This window comes from Bubalus bubalis, chromosome 6 (assembly GCF_019923935.1).
Source record: "Bubalus bubalis isolate 160015118507 breed Murrah chromosome 6, NDDB_SH_1, whole genome shotgun sequence".
Classification (NCBI taxonomy): Eukaryota; Metazoa; Chordata; class Mammalia; order Artiodactyla; family Bovidae; genus Bubalus; species Bubalus bubalis.
The window spans coordinates 20,001,386-20,020,454 of record NC_059162.1 but is presented as its reverse complement, the minus strand read 5'-3'; the positions used below and the strand labels follow the sequence as shown (position 1 = coordinate 20,020,454).

At 37.8% G+C, this 19,069-nt stretch overlaps 1 protein-coding gene and 1 pseudogene across 2 annotated transcripts in view; one reads left to right on the top strand and one right to left on the bottom strand.

Annotated features, from left to right (window-relative positions):
* ARNT (aryl hydrocarbon receptor nuclear translocator) overlaps window positions 1-19,069 on the bottom strand; it is a 67,309-nt gene that overhangs the window by 29,458 nt on the left and 18,782 nt on the right. Inside the window, exons 1-3 of one of the 2 annotated variants that reach the window (XM_006058125.4) lie at window positions 12,589-12,631; window positions 7,913-8,024; window positions 4,520-4,564 (exon numbers count right to left, since the gene is read on the bottom strand). In XM_006058125.4, the coding sequence (XP_006058187.1) occupies window positions 4,520-4,564; window positions 7,913-8,022 (155 nt within the window). In that variant the 5' untranslated portion in view covers window positions 8,023-8,024; window positions 12,589-12,631. Of the gene's footprint in view, window positions 1-4,519; window positions 4,565-7,912; window positions 8,025-12,588; window positions 12,632-19,069 lie in introns of those variants that run through there. The other variant, XM_006058124.4, reaches the window with a different exon arrangement.
* Window positions 8,379-10,500, top strand: LOC102390194 (annotated as a pseudogene).

The window sequence follows — 19,069 nt, the reverse complement described above, 5'->3', positions numbered from 1 at the left end:
GATTATTATTTGTCTGTTTTCTAATGTCTCCTTTACTCTTACTTACCAAACATTCCAAAAAAAGATGTTGAGCTCATGAGGGCACAGCTGACTGCCCTGTCAATACCTCCCTGAGGTTAGAGATAGTTTTGTTTTTCTTTAATTACGTCAAAAACCATGTCACATCAAATTTGCCATCTTAACCATGTTTAAGTGTATGGCTACGTAGCACTAATTATATTCACACTGGTGTACAAAGTATCTCTAGAACTTTTTCACACTGAAAAACAAACTCTATAGCTACTGAACACCATCTTCTCATTCTCTCTGTCCCCATCCCACCCCCAGCTCTTGACAACCACCACTCTACTTGGTCTCTCTGATTTTGACTACTTTACAGCCTCACATAAGTGAAATCATACAGTATTGATCTTTTTTTGACAGGCTTATTTCATTTAGTATAATGCCTTCAAGGTTCACCCATGTTAGGTAGTATGTGACAGAATTTCCTTCTTTTTTAAGGCTGAGTAATATTCCATTTGTGAGTGGATATCTGGGGTGCTTCCACCTCTCAGTTACTGTGAAAAATGGAGCAGTGAACATGAGTATACAAATATCTCTAAGATCTTGCTTTCAATTCTTTTGGATATATAACCAGAAGTGGCACTGCTGGATCATATAATATTTCTGTTTTTAACATTTCAAGGAACCTCTGTACTGTTTTCCAAAGTGGCCGTACCATTTTACATTCCTACCAACAGCGCCCAAGAGTTCCAATTCCTCCATATCCTTACCAGTGCTTGCTATTTTCTGGATTTTTTGATGGTAGCATTCTAATGGCCTACTCATTGTAGTTTTGATTTGCATTTCTCTAAATGATTAGTAATGTTGAGTGTCTCTCCATATGATTTTTGGCCATTTGTGTATGTTCTTTGGAGAAATGCCTATTCAAATCCTTTGCTCATTTAAGCAGGTTGTTTTTTGTTACAGGAGTTCTGCAGGTATCACATCAGATACACGATTGGCAAATATTTTCTTTCATTCCATCTGTTACCTTTCCACTGTGCTTTCTTTGATGTGCAAAAGTTTCTAAAAGTCTTAAATTTTGATTTAAACAATGAACGATATCTCTTTGATTAAGAAAACACAATCCATTCATCCCAAGAACGTCTACTTAACAAGCTGATGAATCCTGTTTGCTACTACATAAACCACAAAGGAGGATGTGTTGAAGGAGGTAAACCTAACTATGAAAACACCACTCTCTTCTCTGGATGGTCTAAATTTTCCTCTTCTCGCTGCCACAGGACATAACAAAAATCCATCAGCTTTGGGCAGAAAGAGCCTTTGTGAGACAGGTAAGACTCACAAAATTTTCAGTTAAACCAGTTATTTGTATTACAGCCAAAATTTATACTTCACAGGCTATATAAATCCTCAACTAATTTGACCCCAAAATTTTTCTTTGAAAATAACTGGAGAGTAGACATAGAGGTGTAGTGGAATTTCAGCTCAAGGACAAATTGTTGTTTCTAAGATACAAAATATACTATAAATCACACGCTACAAACTCTTAATGAAAAAAGAGACCTATAATTTACATATTAACTTTGAATCTCAAGAATGCATCTTCCAGGTCCTTGCTACTCAAAGTGTGGTTAGTGGACCCGAAGCAGCAGCATCACTTAGGAATCTGTAAAAATGCAGAATCTTGGGCACTATCCGAGACCTAACAAATTATAATCTTCATCTTGTCAAGAACCCGCTGATGGATTTGTACCTGCATTTCTTTGAGTTTGAGAAGCATTATTTTAGTACTAGCAACTCTGATATTGTATACAGAATTTCAAATCCTTCATATTCTTAAAAATTATTTCATAGTGTTGTCTGGAGAATATAAGAAAATGACACTTGAACAAAGTGATGAAAAGAGGTAATAAATTACAACTTGGATCCACCAAGGAGACTGATTTAATCCACCAAGTATTCACCAAGTATTAAGATGATTTACAGATTTACAGATACAATGCAAGTAAGACTTTCACTCCCAGACCAAAGTGGAAAATTCCAATTAAAAAAATGTACTGGGAATTCCTGTTTAGGACTCCATATTCCCACTGCCTGGGGCATGGTTCAATCCCTGGTTGAGGAACTAAGAACCTGCAAGCCATGAGGCCAGAAAAAAAAAAGTTGTGATGATCAAGTAAAAAAAATTTGGTGATGACTCTCCTGGGCATGCATAATGACCTATTTGGTAAGATCAATTATGTACTTTTCTTTAAGGTTGGGGAAAGGACAAATAAACCTTTTAAAATTTGTGTGTGGTTTGTGACTACCAGATTTTGTGGAATGGAAGCAATGACTCAGGGCCAGAGCTAAATGACAGTAATAAATAAGACTGGTGATTACCTCTATCCCATTCATATGCACATCTACTACTACTATTATATTTATTTATTATAATTAGGAACTTCTAATTGGAGGAATGTGCACTGGAACTGTGTGGAAAAAGTCTATTCTTGCATAGAAACTGAAATCTTTTCCCCTCTTTACATTTGCTGACACTCATTAACGCTCAAGACCTCTCTAGGAAAATGGTTTTCTCCAATATTTTACAACTATTTCTTTATGATAGCCAAGTCACAGTTATTGTTTTCGAGAATACCTGGCAGTGTTCCACAGCTGGGCAGAAGCTAAACACATGAGCTTTAAATACTGCAAAAACAATAATAATAGATAGACAGATGTCACTGACTCAACTAAGCACTATAAAACTAAACAATGGCAAGCAATTTACAATATGGGCATCTTCTGTATAAAAACAAAAAATGAGGCGACAATGACTGTATATGCACACATATTCGTGCATTTAAATACACTTACATATGCACCAAATATTCGTGGAAGGATACTTAATAAACTGGAAACTATAGTCTCAGGAGAAGGATTCTGAAGGTATAAAGTGAAATGAAGATATACTTTCATTACATATAACCTTGCACTGTTTTAACAATTTTGTGATTAAGTATGTCCATATTTCGGAGAATGCAATGGCACCCCACTCCAGTACTCTTGCCCGGAAAATCCCATGGACGGAGGAGCCTGGTGGGCTGCAGTCTATGGGGTCACTAAGAGTCAAATACGACTGAGCAACTTCACTTTACTTTTCACTTTCATGCACTGGAGAAGGAAATGGCAACCCACTCCAGTGTTCTTGCCTGGAGAATCCCGGGGACGGCGGAACCTGGTGGGCTGCTGTCTATGGGGTCGCATAGAGTCGGACACGACTGAAGCGACTTACCAGCAGCATGTTCATATTTCTTTTAAGAACTTAGTTCAAATAATAAAATCCAGAAACTCACATAGTAAAATAAATTTTTTAAAGAACAGGGCTCCTTTTTTTATTTTTCAAATATGTGTTACTCTGCAATGTAGGCATTACCTAGGTAGCATTTTCAACTTTGAAAAGAAAAAAAAGGCAGGGTGCAGTCAAGGTTATCTTCCATTCTTTGACTCTTATTGCTTTCCTGACTTAAAAACAAAGCGAAGTAAGGACTTCCCTGGTGGTCCAATGGTTAAGACGCCATGCTCCCAATGCAAGCGGCCTGAGTTCGATCCCTGGTTAGGCAACTAGGTCCCACATGATGAACTAAAGATCAACATGTAACAACGAAGATCCTGCATGCTGCAACTAAAACCCAACACAGCACCAACCCCACCGCCCAAAAAAAACCCCACAAAGCCAAGTAACTGGTCTTAAACAAGAATAGAAATTTCCTTTCTCTGAAAGTACTCCTTCATCAATATATTGAAAAGTTCATTTTCAGTTCTCTAGAAGGTTCAGTACTACAAGGATACAAATTCCAATTCCTGCTCTGTAGGAGAAATCAATGTGTATCACAGGGCAACATTAGAACATTAATGACCTCCCAACTAATTACTCCTTGCAGTATTCACCATCTGGTGCAGCCCACTCCCATACTGAGTCAGAACTTGGACATATGACTTGCTTTGGCCAATGGGACAACAGCAAATGTCAATACAAAGCAGATGCTTGATAATAAGCACCTGGACTGAGACTTGCCCTTTGTATTACAGCCATCACCATGTAAAGAAACTCAAATCTGCCCTCTTTAAGGACAAATGACCACCAAAAAAAAGGAGAGAGAGATACCCAGCATTATCATGTGAGTCCAGTTCCCAGATGACAAGGCAACTGAATGCAGTCTTAAGAATGAGCCTAGGCAAGATCAGCAGAAAAACCAATCGACAGAATTTTAAGAAATAATATATCATTGTTATTAAGCCACACAACTATAGGTAACTGATACAGAGGGTCTTGTAAATTCTATAGCCTCTTCTCATTGAGCGCTTTCCTCTGGAGTTATTACCAGAATGCTTGGAAATTGCATGGGGTATAACAGGAAATTTTAGTTTTAGGATGAAGGACTCTCCTTAGGTCTAAAGACAAAAATATGAGTCATAAAGATAATTAACTAATTTTAATATCAGAAATCTAGATAAAGTTTTACGATCTTACCTCAAAAATTTACTGTTCCCTTCTCCATCATCATCAAAATCCAATCTGAGGAAAGTCAACAAAAAATATTATAAGCCTACTGATAATGCAGAATATTTAAAAAATTAAAATTCTAAACCCACAATCTATCTGAACACCCACTCAAAAGGAAGAAGGAAAAGAGGAAGTGGACATAAGCAAAGATATACTTACTACTTCTTCCTGTTGAACCAAACTGGGCAAAGAAATTGGTCAATCAAAAATGAGTACCAGACTTCCCTAGTGGTCCAGTGGTTAAGAATCTGCCTGCCAATGCAGGGGACACAAGTTCGATCTTTGGTCTGGGAAAATCCCACATGCCGCAGGGCAACTAAGCTCATGTGCCACAACTACTGAGCCCGTGCACATAAAGCCCAAGCCCCGCAACAAGAGAAGCCACCACAATGAGAAGCCCAGAAATCGCAACTAGAGAGTAGCCCCTGCTCTCCACAGCTAGAGAAAGCCCGTGCACAGCAACAAAAACCCAGCACAGCCAAAAATAAATGATAAATAAGTAAATAAATAATTTTTTTCTTTAAAAAGAGTGTGCCTACTGCTACCTTTATTTTCCTAGGGTAGCAATCCACCTTTGTCAAAGTTTTACATCAGAGTACAACCTCACAAAAGGAGCAGGAATCTACTCAAAAAGGACAAGGAAAACATTAGTATGAGTAATTCATGTCTTTAATTTTCATTTCTATAGTCTATTCTAGGCTATGTTACCAGCTCTCTGAAATATCTCTCAAAACAGGGAAGTGATTTAACACCTCTGAAGGTTGGGTTTTTGTTTGGCCACACTGCGCAGCTTGTGGAATCTTAGTTCCCAGGTAGAACCAAATATGAGCCTTCAGTTGTGAAACGGAGAAGGCAATGGCACCCCACTCCAGTACTCTTGCCTGGAAAATCCCATGGGCAGAGGAGCCTGGTGGGCTGCAGTCCATGGGGCCGCTAAGAGTCGGAGACGACTGAGCAACTTCACTTTCACTTTTCACTTTCATGCACTGGAGAAGGAAATGGCAACCCACTCCACTGTTCTTGCCTGGAGCATCCCAGGGACGGGGGAGCCTGGTGGGCTGCCATCTATGGGGTCACACAGAGTCAGACACGACTGCTAAGTGATTTAGCAGCAGCAGCAGCAGCTGTGAAAGCGCAGAGTTTTAACCAATGAACCACCAGAGAATTCCCTGAAGGTTGTTAAATAATGTTTCTTTCCTTCATTCATCCAATGAACATGTAATACATGCTACATTCCAGATACTGTATTAGATGAGTTGAAAACAAAAGATTTGCCCTCAAAGGCTTCTTCTCCTAGACAAATATAAATACACAAGTGAAAATAAGAAAGCATCATATGAGGAGCACAATCAATAAGCTATAGATGCGTAGGGAAAAAAGAGGTGACTTTCATTTCAAGGTATTAGGCAAGATTATAGGTAATGAGATAGGCAATCTCCTATTAATCTCTATACTAAACTAAAATGTAACTCATGTTACCACCATAACCCAGTGATCTTGGCATCTCCATTAGAGTGATAACCTGATATTATAGACCTCTAAATGGATTATGAAGTACATAGCATCAATCCTGAAAGTGTCCATTTTTCTTACATGTCAAAATCAGCCTACTGACCCAATAACTTCATTTCTAAGACTCTATCCTAAAGAAACAACTCAGAAAAAATTTATGTACAAAGATACTCATTAAGCATTACAATATAATAGTATATCTTCAAAATTGTTTAAATGTCCCAGAATAGAAATTAAGTACATCCTTCTATGTAACTATTTTAAATTATGTTTCTATACAATATGTAACAGGTATGGGAAAAAGAGTTATTTTATACAATTAGATCAAAAGACTAGGCTACATAAACCAATATAATTATATGATTATAACTACACATAACGAATTAAGTAATTATGCAAAAAAACTAATGGGAGATGAATTTGGGTAGTAAGATGATTGCTTTACTAGTCCTCTAACTTTCTACATTTTCTAATATTTCTTTTAAAAAAAGTATTATTTCTTTTAATATATTTTCCTCATTACCAATATTACAAACACTTCAGAAAATTTAGAAAAAATAAATCACCCATAATCCCATCATCCAGACTAACTGATAAATATCCTTTCAGTTTTTTGGCTATGCATATGTGTTATATACATATTTATTTCTGATAGGAGTTGATATATTACATACACTGTAACCTCTTTTCTCAATATATTATGAACATTTTTCTGTACTAATACATATTTGCCACTTCTAATAACTGTACACTTTCAATATAACTTTCTCAGCCAATCTCTTAACTTTGATATTAATACTGATTCTGATTCTAATTGTTAAGATTATATATAATCTTAATACTGTGTTTCAGGGAGTAGACTCTAAAGCTAATCTCTCAAGGTTTACACTATAGATCCTCTACTTACTAGCTTTAAAACCTTAGGTAAATTATTTATTCACCCTATGCCTCAGTAAACTAAATGCTTCTTGGAGACATAGCAAGCTTTAATTCTGTTATTCTGTTACCATCTGAAGGCAGAGAACACTCCTGCATTACTACAGGTAGGAGGAAACTTAAAAGGTAGGTGTAACATTACCTACAGAATTTTTTAAAACAAAAGAAAGAAAAAAATAGAAAATATAAAGTAGGTAAAATACTACCTATTCTCCCAGGCCTTTCTAAAACAATCTCTTTTCTGAAGCCTTTCCCAACCTCTACCAACCAATGGTGATATTTCCATACGGTGAAATACACAGCACTGTATTTGTTCTTTTCTTAGCAAACGTGGTGTATTCTATCTTGAATTACATTTATGTGTGTGATGATTATCCCTTTAAGAACATAAGCAACTTAGAGACAAGGGCCTTGCCTTATTTACCTTTGTATTCTAGGAGCAATCACACAATGCCTTACACTAATTAGGCTTTAATAAATAATTCTGGAACCAAATGGACTCTGGATTCCCAACGAGGCAACATATCAATAACTTAAAGGAAAAATATTCTAGATTTCAGCATTCTCTAAATTCAGGAAAGTAAAAACCCTACCAAAAAGATTCTGAGAATGGAGATACAAAGCTTAATGAAAGCAACGAAATTTTCTCAGCAACAGTGAAATATCTGGGCTTAGCTATAGTCCTTTACCTTGCAAAGTTTTGGTTTAAGAAAAAATAAAACTGCGTTTAAGCAACTTAGATAAAAACATCAATTCCACACAAAGAAAAATCCAGGGACTAAAGAAAGTTATCTGAAAGGAGTGTAAAATGCAGCCAAAACAAGCAAAAGGGTTAGGAAAAGGGGTTTAGTAACTAACAAAATTAGGCAGCTTAAAGGAGAAGCGCTCATGACACACTACACTCAAACTTACCCTGGTCGCCGCTTAATAGCCCTCTGGACGATGGCTCCTCCACCTTGAATCCCAGGCCCAGGGTTTCCAGAGGCAATGGCTGGACCCAGAGGTGGTACATCTGATGTCATTTCTGTCAGACAAAAACAGAAATACGGATTTTAGAAAGATTGCCCTTGTTTATCATCATCATCACTATCAAACTAGCTAGAAGAAAGGTTGAAGCTTTGGATGATATCTCAGTAGTTTGCTAGAAAACTCAAATGCCCATTCTAGATTGCTTTTCTTGAATTCTTACTCTGGAAAAAGATTTCTCTACTTCAGTTTCCCCAACTTTATACAGTTTGGAAGAGGTGGCACTATATTCTGCAGCTTCCACTTCTAAAAGCTTGTAATAGTGACATTAATCTAAAAGACACAAATTGGTTTACATATTTCACTCATGCAACAGATATATATAACTTAGCTCCTCTGATTTATTTAGAAAATGCAGAACAGCCTGAAAATTAAAAATCACCTAAAGTCCAATATTCAAAAATACTTAAGAGTAAAACTCTAAGTCCTTTGTTATGGCTCCTCTTTTTAATCCTTCCTCTCGCCTATCAATTCAATCTCATACCCCAGAAGCAACCATTTTTAACAGCTGAGTTCAGTTTATCTCTTATTTTTCCCCTCAGATTATATACAACTATCTCTCTAATCAAAAATGGGCACATTTGATTACAGTGGGTTTGTTGAAGACGACCACTGGCCTTTTGGGACTAACCTTATGTGAGAGTCCACGAGACAAGCCAAAAATGTTGTATACAAAGATTCTTGATGTTTTTGGACAAATCTCTGAACATGTAGCATACAGAAAGTATACAGAACAGATTACAAATAAGAAGCTGGGTATGGGTAAAGTGAAACCAGATATTAAAAGAAAAAAATTAAGAGCAACTTCAGGGTGGCCAAGTAGAAGAGGTGTTTCTCCAGGCTGAAAATGATCTAAGTCTGGAGAGAAAAATGATGCAATAGAATGGAAACATGGGAGCCTTTAGTGCAAGAGTCTCCTGCCAACCAACAGATATGGCCATCATTAAATGACATGTGTGCTGATGGGGGAGGAGGCATTTTTCCTAATAAAAATAGAATCCTGATCTGCAAGTTGCTTTTAGCATTTAAATACATATCAAAGATATCCATACACACACACACAAACACATACACTCAAGACAGATGCCTCATCCCTTTTCATAACCTCATAGTGTATGAATATATCATATCTTATTCAACCATTCCCCAAGTTGACTAACATTTATGTTGTTCCTATTTACTATTACTAATTATCTACTATTACAAATAAGCAAATGTATTTATACTTACTAATATAAGCACATAAAACATTTACACATACAACTTTAAATTCTCTTCCACTTTTTAGGACAGATTCCTAGAGATGAAATTCACTGTATCTAGGTATATAAATAAGCACTTAAAATTATGATGGATACTGTCAAATTACATTCCAAAAAGGTTGCTACAATTTCTGCTCCCACTAACAGGATATGAGAGTACCTATCTCCCTCACCAGGACTTGATATTATACTTTGTAATTTCACCAAAACTGACAGGCAAAAATGGTACAGTATTTAATTATTATGTGTTTTTACATTAGTCCTCTGAAATCAATGAGTTGATGTATCTTTGATATTTTTATACTTAATAATATATCTCTTTGTAAAGCAGCCATGAAATTAAAAGACGCTTGCTGCTTGGAAGGAAAAGTTATGACCAACCTAGATAGCATATTCAAAAGCAGAGACATTACTTTGCCAACAAAGGTTCGTCTAGTCAAGACTATGGTTTTTCCAGCAGTCATGTATGGATGTGAAAGTTGGACTGTGAAGAAAGCTGAGCACCGAAGAATTGATGTTTTTGAACTGTGGTGTTGGAGAAGACTCTTGAGAGTCCTTGGACTGCAAGGAGATCCAACCAATCCATTCTAAAGGAGATCAGTCCTGGGTGTTCTTTGGAAGGAATGATGCTAAAGCTGAAACTCCAATACTTTGGCCACCTCATGCAAAGAGCTGACTCATTGGAAAAGACTCTGATGCTGGGAGGGATTGGGGGCAGGAGGAAAAGGGGACGACAGAGGATGAGATGGCTGGATGGCATCACCAACTCGATGGACACGAGTTTGGGTGAACTCTGGAGTTGGTGATGGACAGGGAGGCCTGGAGTGCTGCAATTCACAGGGTTGCAAAGAGTCGGACACAACTGAGTGACTGAACTGAACTGAACTGAAAGAATTTACAGGATCTATCAGTATAAAAAAGATATTATCTATTGGTATAGAAAAGATATAAAAGTGTATCAATTTATAGAGGATAATGCATGCCTATTATGTATTTAAAATATTTTCCATCACCTACCTCAGCCTTTAAACATATAATGTTTTACAATTTTATGTTGTTAAACTTATCAATGTTTTCCTAAATAATTCCTGGATTTCTGCCTTGCTTAGAAAAGCTCCCCACCTTTGAATTTACATCCTTATAATACTTTTGTGTTTCTCATTTAGATTTTTAATCCATCTGAAATTTATTACTTTTGCCTACCTGGCATAAGGCAGAACACTGAGTATCTTCTTGTAAGTGGTTAGCTAATTATTCTAATATCATTTGCTGGTTAATCCATGCTTTCCTCACTTATCTGAAATGACTCTCTTTACTATATTTTTGGGTGTCTACAAGCAATTGATCTCTTTCTATACTTTTATTGTATATTAATATATTTTCCAGCTCCTGTGTCAATACTGAACACTTTTGATAAAAGGTGTTTTTTATAGCACATTTTAATTATCAAATAGGAAAGTCCTCCATTCTCCATTAATTTATTCTACAAAATGTTCTTATTAAATGGCATACACTACTTCTGCTTCCAAGACAATGGAATAGATGTACTTTTCCCTATTCCTCCTGCTAAGCACAACTAAAAGTTCTAGACATCATATATAAAACAAACATAAGAACATTCTGAAAGGTATACAGAAGAAGGCGGATCAGCTAAAGACTTCAGGATCTGAAGAATTTATGGGGATGAGTTCTCCTGGGTTTCCTTTTCCTAAAGGCTTAGTCTCTCTAGACAAAGGACCAGGAAAGAGAACAGGTTATCAGGACAGAGAATCCTTAAACAACTACTACTCTACCTCAGCCAAATACCAGAGGAAAACTGTGACCCAACCTTTACTCTGTCAGCAAAGGCTGAGTGGGGAACCTAAACATCTGTCCTTGCAAGACTGTAACAAAGTACCTCAAAACCCCTCCTGGGATGGTGTCAGAGAAGGCCAAGTAGGGTCTTGGAATTTTCATTTCCAGTGGTCAGAAATGAGGACCTGTCCCTCCCAAGTGTCAGTGGAGACCATGTGGGGAAATGTAACTCCCATCCATATCCAGCAGTAAGAAGTCCTACCTCAAGTGTCAAAATAGGCTTAGTGAGGAACCTGGAATTCTATCTCTACCGAGTAATAACAAGGTAGCACCATTGATACCACTCTTCTAAAGTGGTATCGTGAAAGCTAGATAAAACAGGTTTAAATAAAGGCCAATATCACAGAATACAAAAATGTCCAGGCTTCAAATTTTTTAAAAAAATCATTCATCATACTAAGAATCAGGAAGATTTTAAATTCGAGAAAAGTAACAATCACTAGATACTAACAATGAAATGACACAGATGTTAGAATTATCTGATAAAGACTTTAAAAGTGAGTATGGTAAAAATAATAATAAACACTCAGTCATGTCTGAGTCTTTGTGACCCCATGGACTATAGCCTGCCAGGTTCCTCTGTCCATGGGATTCTCCAGGCAAGAATACTAGAGTGGATTGCCATTCCCTTCTCCAGAGGATCTTCCTGACCCAGGGATGGTAAAAATGCTTCAATAAGCAATTACTATCACAGTTGAAACAAATGAAAAAATAGCCTCAGCAAAAACAGTCTCAGCAAATATGTAGGAAATATAAAGAAGAATTGAATAGAAATCTTAGAACTGAAAATATGAATTGAAATTAAGAGTTAAGTGGATAGGCTCAACAGCAGAAAGGAGGGAACAAAGGAAAGAATCCATGAAATGAAAGAACACTATAAATCACCTAATCCCAAGAGAAAACATCTGTAATCCAGTCCCATCATTTCATGGCAAATAGATGGGGAAACAATGGAAACAGTGACAGGCTTTATTTCCTTGGGCTCCAAAATCACTGTAGATGGTGACTGCAGCCATGAAATCAAAAGATGCTTGCTCCTTGGAAGAAAAGCTGTGACAAACCTAGACAGCATATTGAAAGGTAGAGAGACATTACTTTGCTGACAAAGGTTCATCTAGTCAAAGCTATGGTTTTAACAGTAGTCATGTATGGATGTGAGAGTCGGGCCATAAAGAAAGCTGAGTGCCAAAGAACTGACGCTTTTGAACTACGGTGTTGGAGAAGACTCTTGAGAGTCCCTTGGACTGCAAGGAGATCAAACCAGTCCATCCTAAAGGAAATCAGTCCTGAATATTCATTGGAAGGACTTATGCTAAAGCTGAAGCTCCAATACTTTGGCCACCTGATGCGAAGAACTGACTCACTGGAAAAGACCCTGATGCTGGGAAAGACTGAAGGCAGGAGGAGAAGGGGACAAAAGAGGATGAGATGGCTGGATGGCATTACCGACTCGATGGACATGAGTTTGAGCAGGCTCCGGGAGTTGGTGATGGACAGAGAAGCCTGGAGTGCTGCAGTCCATGGGGGTCGCAAAGAGTCGGACACGACTGAGCAACTGAACTGACTGACTGAAGAGAAAACAGACAGGGAAATAAAATGAATAGAAAAAAAAAAACCAAGAGATGCTCAGGGACTTGCGTAACTAACAAAGGAGCTAGTATTTGTGTCATTTGAGCCCTGGAGGGGAGAAAGAAGGCAAAGCTGAAAAATAACATCTAACTTCCCAAATTTGGTGACAGTTGTAACCTATGGATTCAAGAAGTTGAGCAACCCTTAAAGGATAAACCTAAAGAAACTCATTTCAGCACACATCACAATTAAACATAAAAAAATTAAAGACAAAGTTTTGAAAGAAGCTAGAGAAAAATGACACTTAAGAGAGGAAAAATAATTCAGATAGCAGATTTTTCATCAGAAACCATGGAGGCCAAAAGAAAGTGGCAATAATTTTTTAAGTTCTGAAAGAAAGAAACTACCAATCCAGAATCCTTTACCCAGTGAAAACATCATTCAAAAATGAGCAGAAAATAAACATATTCTCTGATGATGGAGAACTAAGGAGGATCTGTCATCAGCAGCCCTATGCTAAAGAATAGCTAAACAAAGTTCTCTGAAAAGAAAGGCTGTTAAAGAGAAGAAATTTTAGAACACCAAGAAAGAAGGAAAAAAACACTGTATTAATAAAAATCAATAGGCTGTGCTTCTCCTTTTGAAGTAGAACACCAAGAAAGAAGGAAAAAAACACTGTATTAATAAAAATCAATAGGCTGTGCTTCTCCTTTTGAAGTTTCTAAATTATATATAATGGTTGAAGCAAAAATGACAACACTGATGCTTCTAAATGTAAATACAGAAATTTAAGGCAAATTATAAATGGGGAGGATAAAAGAATGTAAAGGGAGGTAAGATTTCAACACTTTACTCAAACTGGTAAAATGACATCAACAGACTGTGCTGAATTATGTATATGTATATATAACATAAGGCGCACTATAGCAATTACTGGAAAAGCTATTCAAGAAGATACACTAATAAACATTATTTGTTGTTATTGTTCAGTTGCTCAGTCATGTCCAACTCTTTAGAAGTTTTAAAAATGTTCAAATAACCAGGAAAAAGAAAACAGAGAAACAAAAATCAAAACGAACAGAAAACAAAAAATAAAATGGCAGACTTAAGCACTAACACATCAATAATTTTATTAAATGCAAATGGTCTAAATACACCAATTAACAGAGATTGGCAGAGCAACTTAAAAAACATGACAACTATATGCTGTCTACAAGAAACTCACTTAAAATATAACAGTTGGGGTGGGGCAAAAGTAAAATAATGGAAAAGATACATCTTGTAAAATATTAATCAAAGAAAAGTAGAAGTGTCTATATTAATAACAGATAAGGTAAACTCTGGAAGATGATGAGGGACAGAGAAGCCTGGCATGCTGCAGTCCATGGTTCTCAAAGAGTCAGACACAACTTGGTGACTGAACAACACAAAAAGGTAAACTCCAAAGCAAATAAAATTACCAGAGACAAAGCAGAACATTCTATAATAAAGATTCAATCCAGCAAGGTGTACATTTGGTGTACATGCACAACAAAGCTGCAAAATATGTTAAACAAAAACTGCCAGAACAGAAAGGAGAAAAGTTATAGCTGAGAGACTTCAAGATCCCTCTCTCAACAATGCACAGAACAATTAGAAAGAAAATCAGCAAAGGTACAGAAAACCTCAGTGACACCTCAATCAACAGGGTCTAATCAACATTTCCGCTTCATGGGTCACAGCTTGTCATGATGAAGGGGCTTGTGTATGAAGCTATACAAGCCATGCCATCAGGGCCACCCAAGATGAACAGGTCACAGTGGAGAGTTCTGACAAAATGTGGTCCACAGGAGGAGGGAATGGCAAACCACTCCAGTATTATTGCCTTGAGAACCCCATGAACAGCACGAAAAGGCAAAAAGATATGACATCAGAAGATGAAGCCTTGAAATCCTTCAAGCTAGGCTTCAGCAGTACAAAAACCAAGAATTTCCAGATGTACCAGCTAGGTTTAGAAAAGGCAGACGAACCAGAGATCAAATTGCCAACATCTGCTGGATCTTAGAGAAACCAAGGGAATCACAGAGAAACATCTACTTCTGCTTCATTGACTACATTAAAGCCTTTGACTGTGTAGATCACAACAATCTGTGGAAAATTCTTCAAGAGATGGGAATACCAGACCACCTTACCTGTCTCTTGAGAAACCCGTATGCAAGAAGCAACAGTAAGAACGAGACATGGAACAACGGACTGGTTTAAAATTGGGACAGGAGTACATCAAGGCTGTATGTATATTGTCATCCTGCTTATTTAACTTATATGCAGAGTACATCATGCAAAATGCCAGGCTGGATGAATCAAAAGCTGGAATAAAGATTGCAGGGAGAAATAGCAACAACCTCAGATATGCAGATGATATCACTCTAACAGCAGAAAGCAAAGAGGAACTAAAGAGTCTCTTGATGAGGGTGAAAGAGTAGAGTGAAAAAGTGGGTTAAAACTCAACATTCAGAAAACAAAGATCATGGCATCTGGTCCCATCGCTTCATGGCAAATAAAAGGAGAAAAAGTGGAAACACTGCCATTTTATTTTCTTGGGCTCCAAACTTGTTGTAGACAGTGACTGCAACCATGAAATTAAAAGATGCTTGTTCCTTGGAAGGTAAGCCATGATAAACCTAGATAGCACATTAAAAAGCAGAGACATCACTTTGCCTACAAAGGTCCTTGGAAGGTAAGCCATGATAAACCTAGATAGCACATTAAAAAGCAGAGACATCACTTTGCCTACAAAGGTCCATACAGCCAAAGCTATGTTTTTTTCCAGTAGTCACATACGGATGTGAGACATGGACCATAATGAAGGCTGAGCACCAAAGAATTGATACTTTCTATTATAGTAATGGAGAAGATTCTTCAGGGTCCCTCAGACCGTAAAGAGATCAAACCAATCAATCCTAAAGGAAATCAACCCTGAATATTCACTGGAAGGACTGATGCTGGAGCTGAAGCTCCAATACTTTGGCCACCTGATGCGAAAAGCCGACTCACTGGAAAAGACCCTGATGCTGGGAAAAACTGAGGGCAGGAGAAGGGGACAACAGAGGATGAGATGGTTGGATAGCATCATTGACTCAAAGGGCACGAGTCTGAGCAAACTCCAGGAGATGGTGAAAGACAGGGAGGCCAGCGCGCTGCAGTACATGGGGTCACAAAGAATCAGACACAACTTGGTAACTGAACAACAGCAAGTTAACATTTATAAAAATACCACACCAGAGAGCAGCAGATATACATTCTTTTCAAGTGTTCCCAGAACAGATACCAAGACAGACCATATGCTGTGCCATTAAGGAAACCTCAATAAATTTAAGAAGAACTGAAATCATAGATTGGATTCTCCACCCACAATGGAATCAAACTAGAAATTAGTTAACAGAAAGATAATAGGAAAATCTCCATTCGCCTGGACACTAAATAACACATTTCTCAATAACTTAAGAAGAGGTCTCAAAATGGATAAAAAGTACAGCAAACTAAAATTGAAATTACAAGACGGTAAAATTTGTGGAACACACCAAAAGATATACAGTCAGAGGAAATCTTATAGCACTAAAATGCTATGTAAGAAAAGAGGAAAAGTCAAATAAATCATCTAAACTAATAGGGAAAAAACAGATCACTTCCTTCCAGGCCAAACCCCAAGATGATTGAGCTCTTGTTGAGACATGTTGGCCATCACTGCCTCCACGCCCACCTCAGTCCTCAGTCCAGTATCAGAAATGTTGTTCCTTTGGGAACCACAGCCAGTGAAGAGACTGAGAGGTTCTGGAAAAGAACACTATTGCAAATTGTCCTTTGTCTCCCCGTATCAGTATCTACAACTGGCCTCTTTCCATGGTGATGTCCATTTGCCACCGTGGCACTGGTATTGCCTCGAGTATAGGGATCTCTTTGGGCTGCTGGCCCTCTTGGTCCCTGTGAGCTTTGATTCTCATTTGGAATTTGTGAAGTCCCTGTGTTTGGATCCAGCACGGATCACACAGCCAAATTTGCACTCGTCTTCCCTCTCCTGTATCACACCTGGAATGGGATCCGATACTTGATGTGGGACCTAGGAAAAGGTTTGTGCTTGCAGATCCTCTTGAAGCTTAGCAGTAGAGTGCCTTATAGAACCACAATAATGGAAAGGGTCCAATTTTCCCCTTATTTCTAAAGAAGGAATGACTGCAAAAGTTCCCTTTTCTTGCCCCCAGCTTGCAGCCTACTCTGGACCTGGGAGCCTTCATTCTCTCTTCATGTTAGGTCTTGATTTATGATGAGGGTCAGCGTTTGGCTTCTTCCTGAGACAGTGGAGGGCTTCCCTTGTGACTCAGCTGGTAAAGAATCCACCTGCAACGCGGGAGACCTGGGTTCAATCCCTGGGTTGGGATGATCCCCTGGAGAAGGGAAAGGCTACTCACTCCAGTATTCTGGCTTGGAGAAGTCCATGGACTGTATAGTCCATGGGGTGGCAAAGAGTCGGACACAACTGAGCAACTTTCACTGAGACAGTAGAAACAATGTCAGCTTTGTGGCCTCTGCTGTAGGGACTGGGAGTGGGGCTTTGGCCTGTGGGTTGCTGGCTTAAAGAACAGTTCTTTCACTCGTCAGAGCTCAAGGTCTTTAGCATTCACACATTCTGACTGAAAGAGGGGTGGAGGTGGAAGGGAAGTAGCCTGTCCCAGCTAGACAGATAAAAAGAGTAAACTAACTCTTGGAGCAGGTGCTTTGGGGAGATGTATAGCTTTTGATGCAAGAGGAGATCCAGAAAATTATCATTGAACCTATTAAGGGTTATTTCTCTTCCTTGTGTTTCCAGAAAAACCAAATCTCTTATTGTCATGTTTTCTAATCCAAATTCCTATGACAGCTTTTTCTGAAGCTGAATTAAAATTACTGTCTTTGGGGAAAAAGAAAGAACAAAATAAACCCAAAACAAGCAAAAAGAAAGCAATAATGAAAGACATAAAATAATAAACTGTAAAACAGAAGAACAATTTAAAAATAAAACAAAGAGTTCTTTAAATCGATCAATAACATTGACAAACCAGACCAAAAACATACAAACTACCAAAATCAGGGGAAAAAACAGGAATTATCACGACAGACTCGAAGAAATCGAAGAGATAACTGAGAATACTAACTTAAATAAATCTGACAACTTAGATCAAAAGGACCAATTCCTTAAAAAACACAAACTGAACTTTCCTGGTGGTCCAGTGGTAAAGAATCCACCTGCTAACACAGGGGATGCGCGTTCAATTGGGAACACTCCACTTCATGGGGCAACTAAGCCCATGTGCCACAACTACTGAGCCTGTGCTCTGGAGCCCGTGTCCTAGAGAAACTAGAGAAAGCCCATATGCAGCAACAAAGGCCCAACAAAGCCAAACAAATAAAAAAATTAAATTTTAAAAGAAACAGACAAAAACACAAACTAAAACAACGAACCAAACACAAAACAGGTGACATGAATGGTCCCATAATTACTAGGAAACTGAATTCATACTTCAAGAGCTCTTAAAAAAAAAATTCTAGGTCTAGATGATTTCACTGGAGAATTTTACTGAACATTTAAAGAATGAACAGCAATTTTACATAATCTCCTCCAGAAACTAGTTGAGGAAGGGAACATTTACAAATTGATCTTATGAAGCTATAAATCTGATACAAAAACCAAACAAAGACAGTAGAAAAACAAAACAAAAACCCAAGATCAATATTCCTTAGGAAAACAGATGCAAAAATTCTTAACAAAATATTAGCAAATAGAATTTAGCAAACAGAATTTGGCAATATGCAAAAGAATTTTACAGTGTAACCATATGTGATTTACTCAAGAAAAGCTAACTGGTTAAACACTTAAAATCAATCAACACATTACTAGGCTAAGAAGAAAAATAATGATCATATCAGCCTATGTATAAAAAGTATTTGCTGTAGGGTGAGAGGGAAGTGCAACAGGGAGGGGTAAAAAAGAATTTAAAAAGTGAAAAAAAATAAAACCCATGGGGTATTAAAAAAAAAAGTATTTCCTAAAATTCAACACCCATTCTGACAAAAACAGAAAAATTAAAGTGAAATGTCTTCACCTTGACAAAAGTATCTACAAAAAGGGAAAAAAGAAAAACTACCACTGTGTGTGTGTGTGTGTGTGTGGGTGTGGGTGTGTGAGTGTGTGGGTGTGGGTGTGTGAATGCGCTCACTAGCTCAGTCATGTCCAACTCTACAACCCCAGGGACTGTAGCCCGCCAGGCTCCTCTGTCCACGGAATTTTCCAGGCAAGAATACTGGAGCAGGTTGCCACTTTTACTTAACAGTGAAAGACGATGCT